This window comes from Erigeron canadensis, chromosome 8, assembly GCF_010389155.1.
Source record: "Erigeron canadensis isolate Cc75 chromosome 8, C_canadensis_v1, whole genome shotgun sequence".
Lineage (NCBI taxonomy): Eukaryota > Viridiplantae > Streptophyta > Magnoliopsida > Asterales > Asteraceae > Erigeron > Erigeron canadensis.
In genome coordinates this window covers 15,342,736-15,362,644 of record NC_057768.1, presented here as the reverse complement: position 1 = coordinate 15,362,644, position 19,909 = coordinate 15,342,736, and the positions used below count along the sequence as shown (strand labels likewise).

Sequence of the window (19,909 nt, the reverse complement as noted above, 5' to 3'; positions counted from 1 at the left end):
ATGACTTTGCTCTCTTGATCTTTGATTAATCTTAATGGTTGTGTTAAACTTGTACTGTGTGCATTTGTACTTGTCTGTGCATCCCGTATATTCCGCTTTAGCGGGATGTTACAGTTGGTATCAGAGCCCATGGTTATAGTGAACACCGAGTTTTTCCCTAAGGAAAACTTGAGCTATAACTTGATTCCACTCTGAGGTGATCCTTTGAGAATATAAGCTTTGCAAATAGACAAAAGATGATGATAACTAAGCAATATTAGCTTGGTAGATGAAGGTTAGTTAGAATTGTTGGCTTAACTATAGATTTGTGGTTGTTCATGCTTCCAACTGGATTAGAGCTTAGACTGAAACTATATGCGATTATCTTTGCCATAGCACATTTAACCGGACTTTAATATGCATAGCAATTAGAGCTTTCTAGTCATTAGTATAGGTATATTAATTGGACTTAATGCTATACGTGATTGTGTAGGAACTAGTTTAGATGTATGGTTCGCCTTAATTCTTACACTATTTAATGTGATCTAATTGCATGTAGAGTAGGTGTATGAGTCATCTGGGGTCTCTGATATTGTCTATTGCATGAATAATATAGTAGTCTTTAAGAAAGACAATTAGTAGATTAATAAACGTTTAATGAACTATTAACGAGTAAAATCTAAACACATCAAGTTATGTTGCTCTGCGCGTGGAGAAACACCGACCTGTCACCGCTGTTTTGATGTGAACTTTTAGTTGAGTTATGTCGCTTTGCGAGGGGGGAACCATCGACCTGTTACCCCTGTCTCAACTATTAAATATTTCTGAGGAGGGATATACAAAGGTTAATATTAAAGTTGAGTATGAATGGACTCCTCCTAGGTGCTCAAGGTGTTGTGTGTTCGGTCATCTAGATGTACATTGCCCAACAATTGTTGCTGAAATCAAGAAGGTAGCTCCTAAAGTGGATGATGATGGTTTTCAACAAGTCAAGAATAAAAAGAAAAGTAACAAACATACCTTCCCGATGCCTAAACAAAAGCAGAAGGTTGTTTATCTACCAGTTGTTAAAAGTGGGAATGTTGGAACGGGCTCTAGTGGCACAACAAATAGAGAAATACCTGGTAATGGGACCCCTCATAATGACCATAATAATTCCCCTTATATAAATATTACTACAAGTAATTCATATGGAGCTCTGAATGATGATGAGGGGAATGAGGTTGTTCCCAGCATGGATGACCCTTTGAATGACCGTAATAATGCCCCTAAAGCCACTACGGATACCGAAGTTACTGAGGTATATGATGTAAACACAGAAACTTCAAATTTTATGGCATCAAATACCAGTCCACATTCTTCTAATATGGGGGCAAGCACTCCCACTGAGGAAGTTTCCAATGGGTAGTTTAGCATCGTGGAACATAAGGGGTTTGAACTGCCCTCTGAAACAAAACGAGGTTCGTCAGGTGGTGAAAGAAAATCATCTTCATGTGTGCGCCATTATGGAGTCTCATGTGGATCTCACGTTTGTATGATACTTGTAAAAAAGTTTGTAGAAATTGGGATTGGACATCCAATGGTAGATTGTGTTCAAAGGGTACTCGTATTATCATCGGATGGAATGCTGATATGGTGGATGTCATAGTGTTATCTCAATCGAGCCAAGTTATGCAAATTGTTTATAAGCTTGACAACAAATCCTTGTTTTGTTCTTTTGTTTATGCAAATAATCACTATAAAGATCGTAGGACGCTTTGGATGGACCTTTGCATTCATAAACACTTTGTGCAAAATCATCCATGGGTTGTCCTTGGTGATTTCAACTCCTCTCTCAACATTGAAGACAACTTTATTGGTTTGTCGGATATTAGCATTGGAATGAGAGAATTCAAAGAGTGTAAGGAGAAAATTGAAGCCATGGACTTAAATAGCACCGGTCTACATTACACTTGGAATCAAAGCCTAAGAAAGGGATTGGAATACTTAGAAAGATTGACAGAGTTATGGGCAATATCCACTTTATAACTGAATTCCCGTCTGCTCATGCAATATTCCAGCCATATAGAGTTTCGGATCATGCTCCTTGTATCCTCAAATTTCCTGGTATGACTAGAGATAAGCCTAAACCATTCAAGTTCCTAAACTTTCTGGTTCATAAAGCCGGGTTCAAGGAAGAAGTTGCAAAAGCGTGGGATGCGCATTTGGAAGGTTTTTCTATGTATCAAGTGGTTTGCAAACTAAAAAGTCTCAAGACTCCAATGCGTAAACTGCTATATGCTCATGGAAACCTCCATAAACGTGTTAAAACTCTTAGGAGTGAGTTGGATGAAATCCAAAAGAATGTAGATACTGACCCAGGGAATGCTACTCTTAGGGAAGCTGAAATCTCAAAATTAAATTCATTCCAAGAAGCTGTATTAGATGAAGAAAGATTTCTTAAACATAAATCTAAGATTAAATGGCTCCAGGTTGGTATTCCAATTCTTCTTTTTTCACAATTCTCTCAAAACTAGAAACCATTTGAGTCGGATTGAAAGAATTAAAGATACTAATGGCAATATATTTGAGGGTGGAACTGCATTAAATGCTTTTGTGAGCCATTATTCAAGCTTCCTAAGCTCTACAGGTTCCGCGAACCCATTTTCTTGTAATGGGATTCTGTCAAAAAGGCTTTCATCCCAAAAAGCTTTGGATATGATTAGGCAAGTTACTACTGAAGAGATTAAAGATGCTATGTTTGATATTGGCAATGATAAAGCTCCGGGTCCTGATGTTTATACTTCAGCCTTTTTCAAAAGCTCATGAGATATTGTGGGGGAAGATGTCACAGCTGCGGTTCAACAATTTTTTCAAAATGGGCAGCTTCTTAAAGAACTCAATCATACTCTTATAACATTTTGAAATAGATCTGGTGGCCTACATCTAGAGGATCTTTACTAGAGCATGAATCTGAGGGATCCCATCTAGAGCATGAATCTGAAGGATTTCAACTAAAGCATGAATCTGAAGCAACTCACTAAAGTTATCATCTGAAGTTGTCCACTGAAATGGTTCACTAGAGTTTGACTGAGATAATTTCTCTGAAGTAAATCTGAAATCCATTTCTGAAGCCTCGTTACTAGAGCAAGTGACTGGAGCTTTATCTGACGAGTCTTAACTGGAATTGTTAGCTAGAAGTTTGTTGAAACAAGACTGATATGCTTCATGACTGATGGATACTTGCTGAGACAAGTTATTTATGAAACTCAAACGGAAATCGGCCACTGAAGTGAATGACTGAGAACTGGTAACTGGCAACTGGTCACTGGTTAGCACTTCTGAAATGAAGTTACTGAAGACTTGTTTTTGAAGTGTTTTGCTTTCTGATCTGAGCAGTGGCTGATCACATCTGGTGTAGACCAGTTTACTGAACGTGGTTAGTTGAAGTTGTTTCAATGAGGTTTGTTCAGATGGAGTTATCAGTTTAGAACCTTCTTCCAGTTCAAATGAATTTAGCTCAGAAAATCCTTTCAATTCAGAAACTTCTTTTAGTTTAGAAATTTCTTTCAGTTCAGAAACTTCTTTCAGGTTAGAAATTCCTTTCAGCTCAGAAACTTCTTTCAGTTCAATGAGCCTTAACTTGCTTCAGTTCTTATAAGACCAGACACATATAACTTCATTTTCACCTTATACTCAACTTTCTGATTAGCTCTAGGATTAAATAAGAAGTGCTGCTGATTGACTTTAGGATCAGCCAACAAATCAGATTGCAGATGCCTTAATGGGTTTAACATTTCAGCAAACCTTCTCACCAAATCAGAATAAGCAAAAGTATCATCTCCTAAACCCTCTCTATACACAACTAGACTGAAAAATAATTCATTTTCCACCTTAGTCTTCATTTTACATCTAACCTTCCCACTGGCTTCAAGATCGAATGAAAACTGTTGCTGAGTAGTTTTAAAATCAGCTAACAAATCAGCCTCCAAGTAGGAACTTTCAACATTTTTTCTACCCTCAAAATGAATTATCGCATAGCATCTTTTTTCCAACCTTCCATAACTATATTTGTCAGGTCTACTCTAGACTTCAATATGAATTGTTGATGATTACCCAGAAAATCAGCCCTTAAAGTTTTTAACAAACTCGACATTTCACCCCACCCAATGGCCTTGTCATACTTATACATATCAATAGGAACATATAATGAAGTCACTTCAGCCTTAATCATTTCATCAGGCCATAAACAATTAAGCGTGACTTGCCTCTTTAGAACACACAACGAACTAGTGTTCAAGTGATCGTTATGATAATCATTATCAAGTATCGAAGCACGAGCATTCATAGGAATAACACAAAAACCCATACCATAATAATCGAATTTGAAGATAAACACAAATTTTCGGTTAGTAGTGGTTACCTTTATGCCTTCTTTAAGCCATTGAGTTGTAACTGGTAGTGACTGATTAGGTATAGAGTTCTTCATTACTGTAGACAATCCTTGTTGAACTTCAACTGTGGGATCTTCAGTTGACACTTCAGTTGGAACTTCAGTCAGAACTTTAGATGAAACTTTTGTTGGGACTTCAGTTGGGACTTCAGATGAAACTTTAGTTGGTACTTCAGTTAACTCATCAGTTGGATTGTCAATTGGATCGTCAGTTGGATCGTCAGTTGGATCTTTAGTTGAATCGTCAGTTGGCTCTTCAGTTGCAGCTTCTATAGACTTTTCTTCACCAGTAGCATAACAAAAACAAGGCTGCAACATATTTTCTTGCCAAGATTCATCAACAACAGCTTCATAAGGATGATTAGCATTTCAAATCATCAAGAAATCATCAAGGTCAGCTTCCTTTACTTCTTCACTATCATCATCATAAACACATGGCTGAAAGAAATCATCTTCTTGCTGAACTTCATTCATTTCAAGTGAATGATCAGTTCTCTTGAAGAGCAAAAAGTCATCAGTATCATTAATCATTTCTTCTTCATCAAAAATAGGCTCTTGCTCAACATCGATTTCAACTTTTATCTTTTTAAAAGAACTAGGGACTGATCTAATCTCCATGAAAGTTGGATTGCATTCAGTGAGCTTCTTACGAGCATTTTTCTTTTTTGTTTCTCACACATGATTTTCTAACACATCTAAGATTTCACCCATTTGTTTTTCAAGAGATTTAAGCTGCCTATCTCTTCGAATATTCTCTAAAACAAGATTTCTATTATAACCCATTTCTATTATCTAAATGAAAAGATAATCAAAAATAGATCTAAACAAAAGAAATCAGATTTGAGATTTGAAATCCGAATTTCAAGAATAAATATATTCAGATCTAAAATAATCTAAACAATAATATTCAAGAAGAATCAGATCTATGGTAATTTGAGACAACTTTTCGGTAAAAGGCCGTCATCCCTGGTCATTATATATATCATCAAATTAAGAACAGGCAACTTAGCTGAAATGCCAGTTGACTTTACAACGTCCATGCACAGCGTGCAATAAAAAAACCCAAATACTAAAACAGAACCGTATCAAGTAGCAACAAAAACATGCGTAAGAAAAGAGCTAATTAATTAATAACACCGGAAGATCCCATGCATCAAGAAATCGCTCCACATTCGCCGTTCTTTTAAACTTGAAAGTAAGGAGATTGAGTCGCACGGTAGATAATATAAGTTCTGAAAGTGTATCAACCGCCCGAGAAGTCTTCATAAACAGTCTTCCATTTCTCTCTTGCCAAATGAAATACCCAGAGGCTGCTAGAATGAGTTTATCAATAACATTTTGCATTGATTTCTTTTTCGCTCTAGGCTTCAACCGATCAATAATTAGATTCCAACCATGGGGACGAGGTTGAAGACCTGCTTTAGAAAAAACCTATGAAAAATAATTACAATAAAAAAATAAATGGTTATGTGAATCTGGTTGCATATAGCAAAACGGACACAACAATCCAACATTAGCATCCGCATCCCAATACATCAACATGTCTTATGTCTTTAGTCGTCATCGAAAGACCAACCATAGGATAAAGGCATGTTTAGGAATGCAAAAGCTAAACCAAACCAGCTCAAACCAATCAACCTTACCACGTTTCGGTCTAATATCTTCCCACACGACTGAAACAGAGAATTCCTGACAAGAATCGTTTCTATCTTTCCAGTAGAGTCTATCTTCAACAGAGGAAAGCCTTGGAATAGAGTTTAAGGCAGGGATGCAATTAACCCATTCTGAAGGCCATTTCTAAGTGTTATCATTAACAAGTTCAGCAACTTTCGAATCAAAAGAAAACCCAGCTGCATTGATCTGTCGAGAAGTTGATTTCCCATATAACGGACTAGCACTACACCAATTATCATGCCAAGCTAAAGTATTCTGGCCATTTCTAACCTTGGACCAAAAATATTGACGAATTAGACGTCGAATCTGAAGCATTTTCCTACAACTCCAAGATAAGTTACCTCTATAAGCAACGTTCCAGAAACTAGTAGACTGTAGCTTATAAGTATGAATCCATTTAACCCAACGGGACTCTTTCATCGTCAAGATATTCCAAATATGAACGACAAAAAGAGCAATATTAAAAGGTTGTAACTTACAAATTCCATGGCCTCCTTCCTCTTTTAGTAAGCAAACATCATCCCAAGAAACTTTGGCCTTTCCTTTTTGCAAATCACCATGACACCATAGGAAGCCACGCATAATCTGTTCGATATCTTGAATAGTACTCATAGGCAAGATAAAAATAGATGACCAATACACATCAAAGGCTGAAAGGACCGAATTAATAAGCTGAAGTCTTCCTGCAGAAGAAAGGAATTTATTACGCCAATCAGACACTCTTTTTCGCACCCTATCAACCAATTCTTTGCAATCACGAACAACCAATCTCGTAGAAACAAGTGGAACTCCAAGGTATTTTATGGGCAGCTTGCCTTCATCAAAAGGAATAATACTGAGAATAGCTTGTTTAATCGGGTTAGAAACATTACAGAAATAAGCTATACTCTTCGGTATACTAGGAGAGAGACCAAAGAATGCCTTAAATTCATCCAGTGACCTCACAATAACCAAATCCGATTCAATGTTGCCTCGCATAAAGATGAATAAATCACCTGCAAAGCATAAGTTAATCAAATGTAGTTCTTGACTTTGTGGATGAAAAGAAAAACCATCTGACTGACGAACATTTCACTGCAATAAAAGAGTAAGCATTTCCATAACAAGAGTGAACAGATATGGAGATAATGGGTCACCTTGTCTAAGTCCTCTTTTACCTCGAAAATAACCATGAATGTTTCCATTGATGCTCAAGGAATACGAAATAGAGCTAACACACGCCATGATCCACTTCACCATTTGAGCTGGAAAACCAAACGCAGAGAGAATACCAAGCAGAAATTCCAAATCAACAGTGTCATAGGACTTCTGTATATCCACCTTAAAAGCGCATCTAGGTGGATATCTATTCAAATGATAGTTATGCATTAATCAGATTCAATGCAGATTGATTACTACTCACAATATCAGCAAGGCTATCCTTTATTCTGTTTGCAGTTATCTTACTAATGCATTTATACAGAATATTACAAACAGAAATAGGTCTAAAATCAGTAATAGTGGAAGGAGTGTCCACCTTAGGAATAAGTGATATAACAGTGTCATTTGAATAATCTTTAACTGTAGCTGTAACATCCCTACCAATAATCTTTAACTTTATCCAAACATATTTTAACAACGAGTGAGACACAAACCCAAAGGACAAAAAGTCATGGAAACTAAATAACTTGAAATCACGCAAAAAACAAGCACAACGGAATTTAATAACAACTTGAAATCACTAGTTTTGATATTTTCTGATTTTAAAGAAAACAAAACAACAAAACAAGACAGATAGATAAAAGAATCCACCACCAAGATTCGTAAATGTCGAGCCACCGGAATCAAGGATAAAGTAAACACTTCAACCCACCACTATGTTTGATAAAGGTCTAGCCACCACAAACACAAATAAAGGAATCGAAGATCTTGGATCTCACTACTATAACTGATAAAGGACAAACCACTACAATTATAGATAAAGGGATCACTCCAAACCACCAAGATCTTAAATCTATAAAGGTAAATGAAGATTTTTATGAAATAGAGGCTGCTCTATTAATTTCATTTATTTCAACATAATTTGCCTTCCAATGGGAAATGAGCCTGTATTTATAGCAACTAATGCTATTTTCTAGAATTAAAGAAATACAATAATAAAAGAAATAAAAGGGCTGTCATAGATAACAAGGATTACCACTACTTTAGAAAACCAACAGAAAAAGGGCATGTGCAGCTTCTAGAATTATTCCCTAAGAAATGGTCCCCACAATTGACACATGCATACCGTTAGGAAAGGTGTCACATTCACATGTCCATTCTTATCCATAAGCTTATAGAGCATTCTGACGTGTCCGCTTCTTATTGGATGAGAGTAACTAGGTGACAAAATTCTGAAGTGGATCTGGTGGCCTACATCTGGAGGATCTTTACTGGAGCATGAATCTGAAGGATCCCATCTGGAGCATGAATCTGAAGGATTTCAAATAGAGCATGAATCTGAAGCAACTCACTGGAGTTATCATTTGAAGTTGTCCAATGAAATGGTTCATCGGAGTGTGACTGAGATAACTTCACTGAAGTAAATCTGAAATCCATTTCTGAAGCCTCGTGACTGGAGCTTTATCTGACGAGTCTTCACTGGAGTTGTTAGCTTGAAGTTTGCTGAAACAAGACTGATATGATTCATGACTGATGGATACTTGCTGGGAAAGTTATTTATGAAACACAAACGAAAATCGGCCACTGAAGTGAATGACTGAGAACTGGTAACTGGCAACTGGTCACTGGTTAGCACTTCTGAAATGAAGTTACTGAAGACTTGTTTTTGAAGTGTTTTGCTTTCTGATCTGAGCAGTGGCTGATCACATCTGGTGTAGACCAGTTTACTGAACGTGGTCAATTGAAGTTATTTCAATGAGGTTTGTTCAGATGGAGTTATCAGTTCAGAACCTTCTTCCAGTTCAAATGAATTTAGCTCAGAAAATCCTTTCAATTCAGAAACTTCTTTTAGTTTAGAAATTGCTTTCAGTTCAGAAACTTTTTAGGTTAGAAATTCCTTTCAGCTCAGAAACTTCTTTCAGTTCAATGAGCCTGGACATTTCTGCATCACTGAATATGTTCAAAGAGGTATATGGCATGGTCCATAGTCTAATGAAGAGTACTGCTTTCTTTTGTAACGTTCCCATCTCTACAAAGCAGGCTATCCTTGGTTTATTCTTCCTGTACGGTATCTTGGTGTTCCCTTGATATCCTCTCGGCTACTTTACAAGGATTGCAAAATCCTGATTGAAAAACTTGAGAAACGGATCAGTAATTGGAAAAATAAATCCCTATCGTTTGCTGGTAGACTCCAACTTGTCAATTTTGTAATATCAACCTTGCATATTTATTGGGTTTTGGTGCTTATCTTGCCTTCTCGCATTATTTTGGACTTAGAGAAACGCATACTGGGCTTCTTATGGTCTCAAGTGAGCTACAACATGGTAAATCTAAGGCTTCATGGAAGTCCATTTGTTTATCAAAGTTTGAAGGAGGTCTTGGCATTAAAAGAATCAGTGAAATTAATAATGCACTTATGGTTAAACACATCTGGAGTATTATTACTCACCGTGATTCCCTATGGGTTAATTGGGTACATTTGCATAAATTGAAAGGTCGGAGTTTCTGGAATGTTGCACCTTGGGGTAGTATGACATGGAGTTGGCGTAAACTTCTCAAAATTAGGCCACTAATACGTCCTTTCATTAAGAGTTGTATTGGCAATGGTTACTCTACATTTGCTTGGCATGACAATTGGTGTTCTTTGGGCCCTCTAGAAGCTGTCATTAATCCAAGAGAAATTTATCGAGCTGGATTTAATCTTACTTTGAAAGTAGCTGACATTATTGATGAGGGTTCTTGGAGATGGCCTATGGCTTGGTTTGACATGCTCCCTGTTCTCATAAATATTCAGATTCCACAGATCAATGTTGACCACCAAGATAATTTAGAATGGCATGACATTATTGTTGTTTGGGAAAATATCATATTGTGACACCAACAAGTCCCATGGGTTGACCTTGTTTGGTATTCTCATTATGTACCTTGATATTCTTTCCCCCTATGGCTAGTTTTCCAGAAGAAGCTGAAGACTCAAGATCGCCTGAAACCTTGGGAAGCTGGGGGTGAATACAATCTGAACCTGATGTGTTGCCCTCTATGTGAACATGATCGGGACTCTCATGCACATCTTTTCTTTGAATGCAATTTCTTCTTACACGTATTCTTTTGGTCAAAAATTACCTAAGATGATCTACGTCGAAGATCAATTATGTAACCAAACTTTCGTTAGTGAGGTTAAGGGCTTGTAAAATACGTTAAGATTCAAAGATGCATAAAATTGAATATGTTGATCAAAAATTATGTCGACTTAAACAAAAGAAGGGTGTCAAAAATATTCACAAAATATTATGTAAAATGAAATGCAAAATATATATGACAATGATAATAATAAGCAAGATTTAAGCTTATATTAAATATATAATGCAATAAGAGAAAAAATCAAATAAATAAAGCTTAAAAGTAAATAGTAAGGAACAAGAACACCGATATTTGTCGACGAAGAAAAACCCTTAATCATTTGAGGATTGCCGGCATAAAAACTCCGAGAGAAAACAATCGTCCCTGCCTTTGTTCTCATATTAATTGTGTTTGAAATGATTACAATGTTGAATTTGGTTGATCGATGTATCTAAGTGCAAGAATGTAAGTCCCAACTACGAATAAATGATTGCTAAAGACACCTCAATGTCAATGGTGAGTGTATTTTGCAACACTTTCACTTAATCTGGACGTGACCAGTTTAGAGTGAACAGTGTACCAGGTTAACTGGAGTTATACTTATTAAGGTGACAAGTCAAATAAGTAAGTATAATGCAACAAAGTAAGGTACAAATAAGTAAATTGATGAGACAATATGTATTTTTCAAGTGTATTTTATTTATGATTATTTAAATAAAATACAAGGTTGTTGCGGAACCAAGACAATACAAAGATGTAAATATCCTAACAACCTATGAAATACAATTGATCTAGACTTGGAAATTCTCTTAACAATCGAAACACTTAGAATTGTGAACTGTTCCTTTTTGCGATTGAGAGAATATTCCAAAAGTTCATCAACAATATTGCAGAATGTATGTGTTTGCATAGTTATTAAAATGCTTGGGCAAGGACCTCTATTTATAGTCGAAGGTTGAGCATTGGGATCTCAACTTCGACGTACAAATATGGTTGACAACACACAAAAGTATTAGTAAATAATTCTTTGTGTGTGTGCTAAATAAAGTAAGACAAAAAGGTTACTTTATTCAACCACTCTACATCTTTGCACTTTTAACCACAGACAAGATTATTATCCAGGTAAAAGGATGTAGTGAAAAAGGTCCTCCTCGTAATCAGTGTAAAGCTTTTTAAAGGCATTTACACTAGAGGATCTCCAGTTGATTAATCTGGTAGAAAGTCAACTGGGCTTCGTTGCCATTACCTTTCTCTTTCTTCCACTTGTTGTCTTTGACTTCAACTGGAATGTCTTCAGATTGTTGTTCTTCAGATCTCAACCGGAGGAAGTCGTCAGTTGCATAAACTGTACATTGCAACAGGACTTCAAATATTTTGGACAATTCTTCATGCTCTCCAGATGCAACTGGAGAGATCTAGTTTTCAGCAAAACTAGACCTAACAAGTTCCCCATAATTGTCCTGAAATATTGCCAAGTATTTTCAAACTTGTTTCTATACAAGTGTAAGTTTGAAATACTTGTGTTTGATAAAACCTATTACTTTTCCAAGGCATTTTTATAAGTCATCAAATGCCTTGGGTTCAATTTTAATTGTTTGTAGATCTTATCAGTTATCTAACTTGTGGATTACAATCTGGCAACTTGTATATACATAATTTTACAATGAAGTTACAAGAAAGTAGATAAAATTACAAGCAGATAGATAGAAGGAAAACTTATACAGATGGCCCTTCACCAGTTTTCCTTCTCTTGGAAATAGATGAAATTGGCTGCTTATCCTCGAGATCAAGATTTAGTCTTTCTTCAATATTTTCCTTGAACTTGATAAGGTTCTGCAATACATATTCCCAGCCTTTTTCAGCTTTGTTCTTGTGTTTCCTTTTCTCCAACAAGCTCAGCATCTCCACATGCTCTGAATGACCATACTGATAGACATCAGGGTCCCCAGTTGTTCTTTTGGGTCCACCAAAGTATTGAATCTCAACCACAAAATGTTTGGCACCAGGTTTGATCGAAACCTTCACATCAGTGATCTTACCTTTATTGTGCCTTTGACGCTGTACATCAGATAAGTATGTGCGAGCCTCTGATTCATTGGTCAGTTTGATCTTGCTCGTGCTCAGTTTGTGAGTCGCAGCTCATTCGAGTTGTGGGTTCAGATGGTTCTATCCAAGTCCTTAGGTTTGCATCCCTTGACAAAGCTTTTTGTTTTCTTCCCTTGGACTTGGGTGGATTCAATACCTGTTTGACTACTTTCTTTACTTGTTCAGTTCTTTTGAGAATCCCTTCAGTTCGTATCTCCTTAGCCCTTTCCACTGATACGTTTAAGCATCTGGCATCGTAATCAGCTTCATCATCCCTATAATGTTTATCCAGTTCAACCTCCAGCATTTCTCTCAAGGCATTAACAATCCTTGGATCTTCTTTGATCTTCTTATATTCCATCAGTTGTATGCCAAGAAGTTGTGCATCAGTGGTCTCAACAAGAATGGGAGAGAGAGTTTTCCTTGATTCAAACTGGTTAGCTTTCATTTGTTTCTTTCTCTCCTTTATGACATACCCAATTCTTGCCAGCTTCTGGCTTTCACTTTCTGTTACTGGAGGCAACTGATCAACATTTCCAGTTTCTAACATTGGTGCATCAGTGGCAATTGCTTTCCCCTTGTCAACATTCCCCCTATCAACTACATCCTCAAACTTTTCAATATGTCCACCAGCTTCAGTACTGGTGGCAACAACAACCTGACTAGCATCAGTACTAGTCTTAGATCTGACCACTATTTCTTTCCCAGATCTTGGAGTTTCAACCGGCTTGGGTGCAAGAACAGATCTTTCCCCCTTGGCAGCATCTAGTCCTTTGCGAATGGCTTCAAAATCTGAGGGACTAGATAGTAAGCGTCCTAGAGGCTGCCACGACTACATGTTCTTGCACTCCTTGAAGACTCCACAAACCATGCCAACTGTCCTCCAAAGATGATTGATTTCTTGTGACTGAACCAAAACATTGCCATTTGCTTTGTTTTGGCTAGCCTGAAATCCTTTAAGTACGTTCAAGTCATCTGGGGAGAGCCCAGTTGCAGTCACTTCCTTCACAACTTCCTTTTCCTTGCCAGCTTCAGTTGTCAGTTTGTCAATAGCAGTGGTGTGATCAAATATCTTGTTAGACAGTGTATCAAGACTGCACCTCAACTGATTGATCTTAGATGTAATTGGGGTGAGATCAACCTGGGGCGCTACAGTCTTGGTGATCTTAGATATCACCTTTTCTATCAAATGTTATTCTCGTGAAGCCAAGGTATCTTCGATTTTCTGACCAACTAAAGAGGCCAAATGGTTGCCAAGCTCAACTACATCCAGACCAGGTTTCTCAACAAGGAGTTTAACCTATCTTTCCAATTCTTTCAACTCAACCTCTGATGATCTGACAGTGTTGCTCAGTAGGTTGGTGATGGATGTATGTACCTGAGATTGGGTGAGGTCAAAAGCGTCCTTTAAAGAAGTAGCAGTGCGTTGCAGCTGATGACCAACTCATTGAGCTTTTAAAATACCAAGTCCTCATTCCCAGAGAACTTATTGATCCCCAAATCAACCACCTTAACATTTGTCAGGTGATCCTTGTGGTATTTGGAGAGGGACTTGGCATTCTTGTCCAATGTCTTTTGAATATCCTCCACCCTTGTTAACAGGTTTGAGATATCGGCCTGGAAAGACACGAACTGGCTGTCCAGTGACGGAGGGGAAGGTGCCACTGGACCTGCTCGAAATGCAACAGACACAACTGGAGGAGGTACAGTAAGAGATGGTTCTCCAGTTGTTGTTGCACCAGCTGAAGGAATATGAGGGGTTGTAGAAAGAGGAGGAAGAGATTCAAGTTGTCGTTCATGCTGAGAGTGAGTGTGAACGACGACGACGGTGGGGTTAGAATGTGTCTATTTCTAGGCACAGTCATAGAGTAAAGTAACTGGCGAGAGGCGAATTCTGTAATTTCTTGTAGTTTGGAGAAGTCAAGAGGTGAAACTGAAACTTGTTGATCTAGCGGTTGACCAGAAAAGGAAGGGAGCTGATCATGTACAGATGCATCAGCCATTTCCTGGTCAGATTCTGTCTCAGATGAGTCCAAAGACTCAAGCTGAAACTCACCCTCATTTATGCCTAGATCTATAAATGTTGGGGTGGCTGAACAAGTTATTCAGACTCCTGCTGACCAGTTTGAGTTTCCTCAATGGTTTCATCAGTTCTAGGATCTGTTGCCGAAGCATCTTCTCCCTAGAAAGAGGTCACTGGTGCCTCAACTACAACTACTTTTCCTCAGTTGCAATATCATGGGCTGCAGATTCTGGAACAACGATCATTGGTTGTGACTGGCCAGATGTAGCAAGTTCTGATATGTTCCTTCGACTTTTGATAGACCTTCTTGCCTTGGGAACAGCCTGGATACCTGTTGGGAGATCTCCAGATTCAGCAACAGTCACAATACTTGTAGACGAACTGGTGGGTCCCTTATTATTTTGAGGCCTTCCCAGTTGTCTTTCTGACTCACCTGGTGGTGGTGCATCAATTTTAAAGAATGCCAGCAACATTCTCGGAGGAATCTAGACCTCATCAGTTGTGGACGCAAGGTTGTCCAGATTCCTCAACAATTCTGGCACAGAGTATAAAGATTGTGTATTTTTGTATTCTTCTCTGCCCAGAATTAACTTAAAACAAAGAGATAGAAATCGCGAGAAGGGTATGCAGGAGCCCCTGTTACCTTTCAACTTGAAGACAAGGCTTTTGAACAATATGTTCGCGAAATCTACCCTTAGTTCATTTCACAAGCAGTATGCCATCTGTGCTTGAAAGGAGTTGATCTGGTCCAAACCACCATAACTCCCACCCAAACTTTCAACCAAGTGGACCATGAAGTACTTCCAGGATGGAGAGAGACCTTTCATAGTCATGGGTCCCTTGGTTCGTAAAACTCCCTTCTCCAGTACTTCCTCGTTGCCCATGTCAAGAAGCACCTGGCGAAAATTGATGTTTTGGGAGATTACAACTGGAGATTCACCTTGTCTCCAGTAGTTGAGGTTAAGGGCATCCCTCAACGTATCAATAGAGATGGTACACGAGACTGACCCATCCTTTAAGGTGAAGAAAATGGATGAGCAGTCATCAAAAATGGTGGCCGTGTACCAGAACTCACATAAGTAGTCATGATATTAACTTATGTGGATTCAAAGAAAAACAATCGCCAAGGGTAGAATCACGAAGAAAGGATTGGATTCTCCTAATGAGTGAATCGACTGATTGTTGCCCTTTCAAGGAATCTAATGGGTTGTTAGGATTTAATTTAATCAATTTAGGATTTGGGCAACCCACGGCTGGATGAATGTTCCCAGATGGAACATACTCAACTGTGAGCAAGTTAACATCACGAGAACGAGAAGAAGATGAAGATTTAGGAGCCATTTGATTTTCATTGGAAACTGAAAATGAGAATTTTGGAATTAGGGTTCTTGATTTATTGAGAAGAGAGAGATGAAGCGATTTTGATGATTTAAGAGTAAATGAAGGAATTTTTGTGCGAAGTAAATGGTAAATGATTTTGGTGGGGGTATATATAGGCAATAAAATATTACCAACATATATACGAAAAGATATTTTAATCCCCAAATTTTTGAAATCGTTTATAAATTTGATTTTTAGAAAATTTGAAATTCAACAAAAAATTTAATACCTTCCATCAAGCATTTAATGCTATGACGGCTGGTATTCCCACGCGCCCATTATCTTCAACAATCCCCATAAAAAGTGCATTCTTTTTCAACAAAAAGTCTTGACACGTTAGACATGTCAGGTGACGGTTGTGAGTGTGTTACAACACTCGAGTATCATCACGTGTCACAAGTATTGACCAAGTAAAACATAACGTTATGAAATCTGGTTGACCACCAGTTTAAGACAAGACCAAACTAGCATACTGGGAAGATTTTCCAGATGCCAGTTTCAACTAAGAGGTTCTCCAGTTGCATTTTTCAAAATAAAAAGAATTTTAATTGGAAAAATATTCTGAGTCTTTCCCCCTAAAAATGTGATCCATTTGATCAAGGACTGGTCTTTGAGTACATCAAGGCGTTCAATCTCCAACCAATCAAGGATCACCTGGACCATCCTTAACTGGAGGGCCTCTCCAGTTTAATAAGGATTTAACATACACAGTTCACTGAAGAGATGTTTAAAAGTTTTCTCATCAAGAGGCTTCGTAAAAACATCAGCTAACTGTTTATCAGTGGGGATGAAATGAATTTCAATGTCTCCTTTCATAACATGATCACGAATGAAGTGATACTTGATGTCAATGTGCTTTGTCTTTGAGTGCATCACCGGGTTCTGAGATATAGCAATTGCACTGGTGTTGTCACAAAAAATTGGGGTTCTTGAGTACTTCATACCATAATCAAGTAACTGGTTTTTGATCCAAAGAATCTGGGCACAACAACTGGCCGCAGAAATGTACTCTGCCTCAGCAGTTGACATTGAGACCGAAGTCTGCTTTTTACTAGTCCAACTCACCAGTTTTCCCCCCTAGGAAGTGACAGCCACCAGTTGTTGACTTTCTACTTATTTTACAACCTGCATAATCTGAATCTGAATAACCCATTAGATCTAACCCTGAGCCTTTGGGATACCAAAGACCAAGGCTAAGGCACCCTTTCAGGTACCTGAAAATGCGCTTTACAGCGTGCAAATGTGATTCTTTTGGGTTAGCCTGAAATCTGGCACATAAACATGTTGCAAACATTATATCTAGTCAACTTGCAGTTAAATACATCAGTGAACCAACCATTCCACGATATTCCTTTTGGTCCACTGGTTTCCCATTTGGGTCAGAATCCAAATTTAAAGGAGCTGCAATGGGTGTGTTTTTTGATGGGACTGAATCAAATTTGTATTTTCTTAACAAATCTCTGACATATTTTTCTTGGTTAATAAAAATGTCATCCATGGTTTGTTTAATTTGTAAACCTAAGAAAAATGTTAATTCACCCATTAAACTCATTTCATATTCAGTTGACATGATTTTAGAAAACTTTTCACACATTGCATCATCAGTTGACCCAAATATAATATCATCAACATAAATTTGTACCAACAAGATATTACCTTTTTCTTTCAAGATAAACAAGGTATTATCTATTGCACCTCGTTCAAAACCATTTTTAAGAAGATGTTTAGTTAAAGTGTCATACCAGGCTCTTGGGGCTTGACGATGACCATACAGAGCTTTGTTCAGTCTGTATACCCAGTGAGGATGCTTCTCATTAAGAAAACCTGGTGGTTGCTTAACATACACTTCTTCTTCCAAAGTTCCATCCAAGAAGGCACTTTTGACATCCATCTGGAAGACTTTAAATTGCAAATGAGCAGCATAAGCCAAGAATATTCTAATAGCTTCAAGTCTTGTAACTAGAGCAAAAGTTTTATTAAAATCAACACCCTCTGCTTGACAATAACCCTTGGCAACCAATCTAGCTTTGTTTCTAACAACGTTGCCATCTTCATCCATCTTGTTTCAGTAGACCCACCTCGTACCAATGGGTTCTTTCTTTAACCCTGGAGGACAAGGAACAAGTTCCCAAACATTGTTCCTTTCGAACTGGTTGAGCTCTTCTTGCATAGCCTCAACCCAACTTGGATCTGCCAAAGCCTCGTCAATCTTCTTCGGTTAAATCAGTGATAAGAAGGTGACATTCAAGCATTGTTCACTTGTGGCTCTTCTAGTCTGAACCCCACTATCTGGATTTCCAATAATTTGCTCAATTGGATGAGCTGCAGTCCATTTAGTCTATTGACTAGGTTGATATAGCACAACATCAGTGCAAGTCACCTGACGATCTTCAACAGTTGTAGCAACTGGAGAGGGATCGGCCCAAACTATTTCAACTTCATCATCAGTGTCAACTGGAGTGTTAACATGATTATCTTCAAACAAGGGCATATCTTGAAGAACTGGAGAGGTTTGAACTGGTTCTGATGTTGTCGTGGCACGCACATCTGATCTAATCACCAGTTTATGTGGTAAATTAAAACTGATGGAGGGATAGAATGAAGTGTCACTGGAGCTTTTCTTCTGTGCAACTGGTTCCAAGTCTTGGTGACTGGAAACATCGTTTGGTGTAGAAACTGATTGATGAACTTGATCAGATACACCAAATTCAACTGGGACAACTGGAGATAAATCAAGGCTTGGTCGTTTATTGATTGCTTCATTTGATTCATCGAATGTGACATGAATTGTCTCATGTACCTTTTGGAGTCTATAATTATTAACTCTATAGGCCTTTCTTATATCTGAATAACCCACAAAGACACCCTCGTCAGCTTTTGCATCAAACATTCCTAAGTGATTGGAATCGTTAAGAATATAAACTGGACAACCAAATACATGGAAATAACCAATATTTGGTTTACGATTCCTGAGGACTTCATAGGCAGTCTTCCTATGTCTCTTGATATAAACTGACCGATTCTGGGTATGGCAGGCAGTTGTCACAGCTTTAGGCCAAAAATTGGTGGGAAAACCTGATTCGGATAACATACTTCTTGCAGCTTCAATCAATGTGCGATTCTTTCTTTCAACCACACCATTTTGCTCTGGAGAACGAGCTGAAGAGAAATTTTGAGAAATGCCAGTGTCATTGAAAAATGATTCCAATTCTTTTTTTATAAATTCTGTACCATTATCACTTCGCAACTGACACACTTTCTTGGTATACTTGAGTTCAATTCTTTTGATGAGATAAATGATTTCAACAGGTGCATCACTTTTCGATCTGATGAATACCACCCAACAGTATCTGGTGTATTCATCAACCACAACTAAAGTGTATCGCTTACCAGCTTTAGTTTGAACATTCACTGGACCAAAGAGATCCATATGAAGCATGTGAAGAGGTTCAATAATGCTGAAGTTTTGCCTGGTATTGAAACTGGCTCTTTTCTTCTTACCCATCTCACACCCTGGACATGGCTTTTCGTTTTTAAAGGAAATTAAAGGTATCCCATCCACCAGTTGTTTTCTTGACAACTTGTTAATATTTTTGAAATTAAGGTGGGATAACCTTTTGTGCCATTTCCAGTTGTTGTCTTCATCAGCTTTGGCATAAAAACAATGCTCTTTTGGAGCTGGTTCCATGTCCATAATGTACACATTTCCTTTTCTTGGTGCAATCATCACCACCTTCCAATCCTTGTTTGTAACAACCGCCGTACGAATATTCTAATTAAGTTCTTAGATCATACTTTCGCCATCTGAACGGTTAGACAGTCCGATCTACTTAAGTCCTTGACGTACTTTAGACTCAAAATATGTGCTTATTTGAAGGTCAATTAGATCTTAAATCTTGATTTATGTGACGGGTTATGAATTAATTCGATAAAATACGAAGATTCGGTTCATAAATGTTCGTGTCCATAAGTGTTCTAGTGCAAAATGTTCACAAATAGTCCCTTGGAAATACCTAGTGCATTCATTTGGAAAAGGTATAAATAGAATGTTATAGTATGAGAAAATACACTATTCA

The 19,909-nt window shown here is 37.8% G+C and overlaps 1 protein-coding gene across 1 annotated transcript; it reads left to right on the top strand.

The window, feature by feature from the left end:
* Positions 1 to 1,985: 1,985 nt before the first annotated feature.
* LOC122610306 lies at positions 1,986 to 2,787 on the top strand. Its single transcript, XM_043783301.1, has 2 exons — positions 1,986 to 2,450; positions 2,551 to 2,787. The coding sequence occupies exons 1-2, from the start codon at positions 1,986 to 1,988 to the stop codon at positions 2,785 to 2,787; spliced, it is 702 nt and encodes a 233-aa protein (XP_043639236.1).
* The last annotated feature ends 17,122 nt before the right edge of the window (positions 2,788 to 19,909 follow it).

Excerpts from the sequence above, each read along its gene's own strand:
- LOC122610306 (XM_043783301.1), top strand. The coding sequence starts at position 1,986 with ATGGGCAATATCCACTTTATAACTGAATTCCCGTCTGCTCATGCAATA. Across the intron at positions 2,451-2,550 it reads CTAAGATTAAATGGCTCCAG|GGTGGAACTGCATTAAATGC; the intron begins GTTGGTATTCCA and ends AATATATTTGAG.